Genomic DNA, 8904 nt, shown 5'->3' on the forward strand with positions numbered 1-8904 from the left:
GAATAGTGTAGTTAATTAAATTTATCTCTAGAAAGCAAAGTTAGTTTATATTTTGAAAGATAACCAATATATTTCATCATATTCATTACAAGAAAGGAGAAAATAATATTAACACATGAAGAAAAATTTCAGTGAGATACCATTCTTCATTATGTATGATTTTATCTGCTGCTGTCACATACCATTTTCTCCCTACGCCAGAATCTGAGGTAAGTTAGTGAAACGGTAGAGTCACTGGAATTGGAATGCATTACCTTCAGGGCATAAGTGACCTCCCTGATAATGAATCATGTCCTCCTGAAGGTGCTCCACTGTCTTTCTGATTCAAAGTAGATATACAAAGCATACTAGGTTCAAGACATCTTCTTGGCCAATCCCTGATCTGAAGTACCCAATCAAGGGTCTCTGGTTTATGGAGATATATTTAAAGAAAGGTATTTTGGTGGTTCTTAACAAATATCAACTTTTATTTCCAGCTCTGATTGCATATTAACAGTTTTTAATGGAACCAGATAACCAGACATGGGTGAGTGAATTTATTCTCCTTGGCCTATCCAGTGACTGGGATGTTCAAGTCTCATTGTTTGTCCTGTTCTTGATCATGTACCTGGTGACAGTGCTGGGGAACTTCCTCATTGTCCTTCTGATCAGACTGGACAGCAGACTCCACACGCCCATGTACTTCTTCCTCATCAACCTCTCCCTTGTGGATGTGTCCTACGCCACCAGCATAGTCCCTCAGCTGCTGGTGCATTTTTTGGCTGAACATAAAGCAATCCCATTCGTGAGCTGTGCAGCTCAGTTGTTTTTCTCCCTGGCTTTGGGTGGGATTGAGTTCGTCCTCCTGGCAGTGATGGCCTATGACCGCTACGTGGCTGTGTGTGACCCCCTGAGGTATTCCGCCATCATGCATTCAGGACTGTGCAGTAGATTGGCCATCACCTCTTGGGCCAGTGGCTGCACCAACTCTCTCATGCAGACCGCCATCACCTTTCAGCTGCCCATGTGCACAAACAAGTACATTGATCATATATCCTGTGAACTCCTAGCTGTGGTCAGACTGGCCTGCGTGGACACCTCCTCCAATGAAGTGGCCATCACGATTTCTAGCATCGTCCTGCTGATGACCCCCTTCTTGCTGGTGCTCTTGTCCTACATCCAGATCATCGCCATCCTAAAGATCCAGTCCAGAGAGGGGAGGAGGAAAGCCTTCCACACCTGTGCCTCGCACCTCACTGTGGTTGCCCTGTGCTACGGGATGGCCATTTTCACCTACATCCAGCCCCACTCCAGCCCCTCTGTCCTTCAAGAGAAGTTGATCTCTCTCTTCTATGCTGTTTTCACCCCCATGCTGAACCCCATGATTTACAGTCTAAGGAATAAAGAGGTGAAAGCAGCCTGGCAGAAACTATTAGGACAAATTTCTGGGTTGATATCAAAACTGTCAACTTGATGACTCATGGATATCACTGAAGACAAAAGTTTTGCCATAGTGTTTCTACCTATCTCAGTTATGATGGGCATAAACTGCATTGCCATGGCAGCTGGGAAGTAGATGACATAATGTGTATTGGTCGTGTTATGTAGGAGGCTGAGCGATTGTGTTGGCGGGCAGGGGGCAGGGTTTGAATGTATCCATATAGCCAGGCAGCATGCAGGGAAGTTGCACACTGCTGTCATAAAACCTCTACATTTAACCTTCATTTCTACGGTCTGGCAGTAATTGGAAAATACTGACATTTTTTACATTTGACATTGTTTATAATCGTGAACCTATCCATAGCTCTTAACTTGTGGCACAGGTACTTATGCAGATACATTTTGAAAAAGGTTGCAATGTTTCCAGAGGAACAAAATGCCTTTTAACATTTGAACACTGACTTAGAACAATGTGTAATGTGTGTAGCCACATGTGAGAGTCAATATTCTGAGGAGAGTGTTGTTTGCAAGACTGATTGAAACGTTTTTGTGGAGAATGTACTAAATGTGCATATAATTTCTTTCTGTGAGCCCTGACAGTAACAGGGCTGTAGAAAGATCAACTGAAGTCTAGTTTACTCTGACAGCAGAATAACCAAAAATTTTTTTAGACAAAGCTATACTACTGGCCATGGAATAGCTAAGATTCAGGCAATAAACTGGCAGTATTCAAGCAATTTGAAAAGAATTTTACTATTTACGTGAGGAATAACATTTAGAATGTTAAAACTGTTCAATCTGTACAATCCACAGACTATTTCTCCGGATCTTTAGTAATAAAATAAACACACAAATTATGAAATAAAGCATGAAATATCAAAAGCCTAGTTAATTTGAGAAAAGACAGACTCTTCACCAAATCTGATGAAAGATGAAACAATTTTGATAGGAATTTGTCAGAGCCAGGTAGTTCAATCAATATGCTAATGTCACTTCCAATGTATCAAATATTTTTCTCATTTACAAGCACACACACATGCACACCAGGTACTGGTCAGCTTTTGTAACCTTAGTGAGCTGAGTTTGAGAATAAACCTCATCTGATAGAAAGCCTCAATAATGCAAGAAGAAAAAAAAAAGAAAGAAAAAGAAAGAAGGGAAGAGTGACGAGGACATGGGAGGAAGAGGAAGTGTCTACATATTTTATTCCTGATGTCACTTCTTCAAGTCAGTCCACTTATAGGTTTTACATTTCAAAACATTGCCAAAGAATCTTAGGGTTCGAACAGAGTCAGATTCATGCAGTCTGTACACCATTCAACATTTAATTTTACTTTAATAACAATTCAACCCCAAATTTTGCAAGACAGCCAGCAATTCAAAGACGTCATGGCTACCTAGTTAATTATCTATTGGTGTTAAAGCAACACATCTACCATGTTCCAGGGTCAATAAAGGCTTGTGGGCACAGTTCTTGTTACATTGCAGTCCTGACGAGAGTGTGCATGGACTGGAGGGATGATAGACAATGAAGTAATGATAGTGCACTGCAATAAGTATTGAAGTGAGAGTATGCCTATTGCGGATGCTTTTAGACGTCTTCCCATAATGGGATCCTCAGTTTGAGTCTAGAGCCATTACAACCAATTATTCAGATGTCAAGATGCCCAGCAGAGGAAAAGCATGTGGAGTTGTGCATATGAAGTCAAGCATATGAATGCAAAGAGGGGGGGAGCTTGAATGTAGAATGAACAAGAGTGAAAAGAATAAGGATACAGCAGGTGGGTAGACATGGGTAGATTCCAGAAGGCAGCAATGCCAACAGCCTTAACTTTACTGTGATAACAATGGGGAGCCAGTATGGACTCTTTAGAAGGAGTTGACTTGAAAAAAAATCATGTTTGAAATGCTGCTCTGACAAGAGAAAATGGAGAAGAAAGGACTAGAGCAAGGAGTCAAGAAATGGGCTGCTCCAGAAGTATTGTTGAAACAGCTGAGGAAACTGAACTGTGATTGTGCCAATGGGAAACAAGAAAGTCAAGTCAAGCCATGTAACTTAAGAGCTTTAAGAATTCTCAGATTGGAATTTCACATGGATCTTAGTCCTCCTCTAAAATGTTATGATTCTCTCTGAAGAGTCTCTAACTTGTGTATTAAAATGAAGAATTTACTACATGAATATACCCTGTATATAATGACATGGGAAAGAGATGAAAGAAGAAAATTAATAAAATACACAAGTGTGCACATGACATATCAAGAAGAAAAATATATGTGAATACTATATCTATCAGTAGATACTATATCTATATACTATACTATATATTATACTCTACTACACTATATGTATATAGTATATATGCTCACCTTGTTTGGAGTCTTTAAATAAAGGAATACTCAAATATTCACTCCTTCGGAAGCATAAATCCTGAGGGTAGGCATTAGTTATATAGTAATACCCTATTATTGTCTCATGTTTGATCTGTTGAAATTTTATATATTTTTTCATTTTAATGGTGCTTTTTCCAGGGCTGCAATTTCTTAATTATAAAATTCTCCATGTATAAAATCATTTGATAAAGTACTCAAAAAAATCAGACCTCTCAAATGTAACGATCCAATCCCAAAAATGGGCATTTGAGATGAATGTACACTTCTCAGATGAAGAAAAACAAATGGCAAATAAATATATGAGAAAATGTTCAACATCATTGGTCATTCAAGAAATTCAAATGAAAACAGCACTGAGATTCCATCTCACCCCAGAAGGAATGGCTATCATCAAGAAATCAACCAATTACAAATGCTGGAGAGGCTGTGGGGAACTAGGAACCCTTCCCCACTATTGGTGGGAGTGCAGACTGGTGAAACCACTGTAGAAATCAGTGTGGAGATTTCTCAAAAAACTAGGATTTTCTCAAAAAGCTAAGATTAGAGGTCTTATTTTACCCAGTATTCATCTTTTTGGTATTTTCTCAGAAGAATTAAAAACATCATACCACAGTTACATATGTGCACCCATGTTTATAGCAGCCCATTTTGTAATAGCAAAATCTTTGAAGCAAACTAAATGCCCATCAACCAAGGAATGGATAAAAAAAAGATGTGTTGCTTTTTTTAAAAATAAAATGGAGTATTGTTCCACCATAAAAAAGGATAAACTGGAGACTTTTATAGGTAAATGGATGTAACTTGAGTCCATACTTTCAAGTGAAATAAATCAGAATCATATGTGCAAGCATCATATTGTCTCCGTAATGTGAGAAGCTGAAACAGTAAATAGGGTAGTACAAATGTATATTAACTTTTGAAATAATGTCATGGCAGTTTTCCGAAGTTTTCTCTTCCTTTTCAAAATTGTTTTAATAATATCAAGTCTTTTGGGTTTTCATGGAAAATTATCTTGAAGTGTTTCACCTTAAAATGTTTCTTGAAAATTTTAATTTTTGTGTAATGTTTTATATTTTTCTATACATAGATCCTGTAAATTTTGTGGTGAGATTTATCACTATTTCAAATTTTAATATTCTTCTAACCAATGTGTTTTGTTTTCATTTGCTGCCATGAAGTGGAAGTACAGTTGCTTTTCAGTAAACATTTATAAAACAAATTACTCATGACTACAACCATTCTCAATTATTATGAATAATTGCTCATGAAAGATATTCCCAATAGAAAAAGGAAAGTATAGGGCTAGAATCAAACTAGGATAAAATTTTAAATAATATAATCATACTTAAGAACTTTTTTAAAAAAGTCACTAAAAAGTATTCAAAAGTAAAATCTTGTTCAGCAATTAATAACCAGTAAAACATCAATAGACTTTTTATATAAAAAGTTTAGTATATGTAAAATTAACATTTTGTTTAAACAAAAGTCCCAGTAAGATATTTCTATGATCCTTATCTGCTATGCCTCTGAAAATCTTTCACCCTGTAGTTTTATTGTCTCTTTCTCATCCTTACCCTTCGAATCACTTTTTGAGTAGAACTGCATTGTTTGACCCAGTTGGAATGCATGTGCACTCAGGATATTTTAAAGATGTCCTGGGAGTATAATTTTATGTTCTTACCCTATATCTCCCATTCAGCAAGCTTTGAGCTTATTTTCTTTCTGGTAATAGCATTTCATAGACAGTGACTACAGTTCTACAGTTGATGCGTGATGTTTCATTTGTTTCTTTCTAGTGCTTATTGCACTTACTAGATTGCCTCATTCAGGTTTCTTAAAGAAAACAGGTGTTTACTAACACATTAGAATGAATAATTCTTTGGTAGAGAGCTATCTTGTGCATTACACTATATTTAGCAACATTTCTGACTTCTACTTACTAGACCACAATAGTCCATTAGGCATTGCCAAAAATTCCTGCAGCAGAGAGCTGCTGAACTAAGACCAACAATTTGTAGCATCCATTGTTTCAAATTCCTTTTTGCCTGGGATACATTTATAAATATAGAATATTCCTTCTCACCACTATTTCACCTTCTTGGGGCATAGCTGGTACAGTAAATGTGGAATAAAATTTTTAATTTTTTCCTTTATTTCACCATTTTAAATACAAAAAATGAAGCAGGATTGTTTCATTATCGTGATGAACTCATCCACAATTTATTTATCTATCTTAATCTATTGCAGTTATTATCTTTACTGGTGTTCAAATTACCCTGTATTTTGTGAATGAGAGCCTATTTACTTTCCTGTTGATTCTGTAAGAAAGTACTACAACCTTGATTGCTTAATGCAACACAAAATTATCTTTTAACAGTTATGAGGCTCAGGGATTCATTGGACCACAATCAAGGTGTCCACAGTGCTGTGTGCCTCTCTCAGGTGCTCTAGGGAACAAACTGCTTTTCAGTTTGCTCTGCTTCCTCTAGTGCCTCCAGTCCTTGGTTCATGGTACTTTCGTTCATCTGCAAGTCAAATAACATTGCAAGCTTCCCAGTGATCCTGTACTTCCACGATCTTGCCTCTTTTTTTTCCTGACTCTTATTAAAAACTGTTTATTCATCAGTTTTCCACTGCTGGGACAAAATATCAAACTTTCGTTACCTATAGGAGGTGTGTTTTATTTGGACTTACATTTTCAGTCCCTGGTCATATGGCTTCAAGTCAGAAACATCACAGGGGAAAGGCAATCCAGAAGACAGCTGCTTACTTCATGGCATCTACGAGAAGAGAGATGGAGAATGGCCTGAGAATAAGAGGCCAGGAACCAGATATAGTCCCCAGAGTCACACACCCGTGGCACCCAACTAGACCCACTTTTTCACTGCCCATTCAGTTGTGAACCCATCAAATGTAAATCCACGGGTGAAGGTAGTACTCCCACAATGCAGCCACCTCTTCAGGAATCTCTTAATCCAGTCAAGTGACAATCAAGATTAACCAACAGTGTTCCACCCTTTTTCAATTTGATACCTAATCATATCTCAAACAAAACTCAGTCTCAAAACAAACACAAATACAAGTTCATAATTCCATCTATCATGGCATAATTATCCTATGTAAGCAAAAATGCAGTAATCTCTTCCCTGAAGTCTCAAGAATTCCCACATTGCTCACAAGTACCAGTCCAAAGTATTCTCTGAGACTAAAGGCAAACTCTTACTCATGAATCCCTATAAAATTAAAAAAACAATCATGCTGTGGTAATACGATGGTATAGGTTAAACGTTTCTATTCCAAAATAAGAGAATAGGGGATAGAAAGAGTCATACCAAAAACAAACCTTGCAGAGCAAACATCAAAACCCATAACTCTGTGTCTGGCATTTGGGACACATGGTGGCATGACTGTGAGCTACAAAGGACTTGGGCAACCATACTGTGGTCTTATCATGGCAGCTGCCATAGCCAGTGTTTTGGGCTGGCTCTTCTCACTACCTTCAGGTTCCTTGCCAAATGTTCCATGTGCCTGGCATACACAACTTCCTGGGGCCTCCAGTGAGACTCCAGGCTGTGTCTGGTCTTACCCCTCCCTTGAATATTATTAGGGAGAATACTTCAAATCTGAAGACAGAATCATGGATTAGTTCAGAACTCCTTATTTATCTGTGGGTTCTAGACATTTTCTGGTCTAATACCACTCACTCAATGATTTTTTTAGAGATATAGTAGCCAGATCTTTCTCCCTTTTGCTGGCCCAAGTGAAATAGAGCTCATGTCCCATGCCTTTCTGTAGGTCTTTACTGTTCCTATGATTTCAAGGAGCTCAATTTTCCCTGAGCATCAGGTCTCTCATCAGTTCAAAAATAGTTACAGTTTGATAGATCATCAAATATTTTCTTGCTTTAGTATGGGAGCAATGCTCTTTCTAGGTTGCTTTTATTTTTAGGTAAACTTTACTTTGTAGAGACGATTCACATTCCCAGCAAAACTGAACAGAAATCACAGAGAATTCCTGTATGCTACTTGCTCCCCACAACCATGCACAGCTTAGTCTCTCCTACTGTTAATAATCTTCAACAGAATAGTATATTTTCAATTAACTTTTAATATTTTTAAATGACTAAAGGTGAAATGGGGAAACATGTAAAAATTTTCAGCTAAGTAAACTATAACCAGGGAAATTAGCCACAGCCAGAAATTACAAACCAAATTATTTCTCAGAAGGTAGCTTAGGCAGATTATTTTTTCAGAGAAGGTAATTTGCTGTGTTTGGGCTATTTTTTAGTAACATCACAGGTATGAATTAGTGTGTTTGTCACAAGTGCTTCTTGAAGGAATTAATCCAGTTTCTAACTAGACACTGGGAGAGGACCGCCTTGTGCTGAGGAGAGACTAACTTTCTGTTTACAGAGAAGCAAGGATTGTAGGATAAATGGAAGTTCATATGGAAAATAAAGAGTGAAAAACCTAAGATTGTGATTAGCTTTGCTGCTCTTTACTCAGGTGAGATTTGCTATTGTACATACTGGAGATTTTATATGAAATATCTGTGAAATGGGGAATGCTAGAATAAAGTGTTGAATGGAAAATTAATATGACAGACATCTATAGAGTGAATTATTCAAGGACTCGACACAGTTTATTTCATCAGAAATTCCTGAAAGTTTTCTTAAAACAGTGTGCTGGACTCTGCTGTACAGTTTCTGTTTTGGTAAGTCAGGGTTGAATGAAGCCAATCACGTCTTGAAAGATACTGAATTACATGGCTTTTATAAACACCTGTGTTAAAGTAATAGGGACCATAAGTAGTAATAATGTAAAGAAAGGACCAACCTAAGGGGTGTTTTGGAAGAAGAAGAGAATCATAGAATTTAAATGAAAAATAGTACCAGGACAGAGCATGCTGGGAAGTTCTTATGAAAAGCTTAAGATTTTGAAGTTTATCTTTGTTGCCTAAAAATGAGTGTAGAAAAACAGTGGTTATATAAACACCTGGATGCTATGACTAAAGTTCTTATCCCTATTGAAATTTCCCACTTTGTTGCAGAGAAAATACCTAATCAATTCTTTCAATGCTATTGAAGTTTAGAAA

General features: G+C 37.3%; 1 protein-coding gene across 1 annotated transcript; it reads left to right on the plus strand.

Moving 5' to 3' along the window:
* Nucleotides 1–502: 502 nt before the first annotated feature.
* Nucleotides 503–1453, plus strand: LOC102003881 (olfactory receptor-like protein OLF3). The gene has a single exon (XM_005404721.2). It carries the CDS (start codon nucleotides 503–505, stop codon nucleotides 1451–1453), a length of 951 nt encoding a protein of 316 aa, XP_005404778.1.
* Nucleotides 1454–8904: the final 7451 nt, after the last annotated feature.

The sequence above is a fragment of the Chinchilla lanigera genome, unplaced genomic scaffold (genome assembly GCF_000276665.1).
Source record: "Chinchilla lanigera isolate Chin_1 unplaced genomic scaffold, ChiLan1.0 scaffold00090, whole genome shotgun sequence".
Taxonomy (NCBI): domain Eukaryota; kingdom Metazoa; phylum Chordata; class Mammalia; order Rodentia; family Chinchillidae; genus Chinchilla; species Chinchilla lanigera.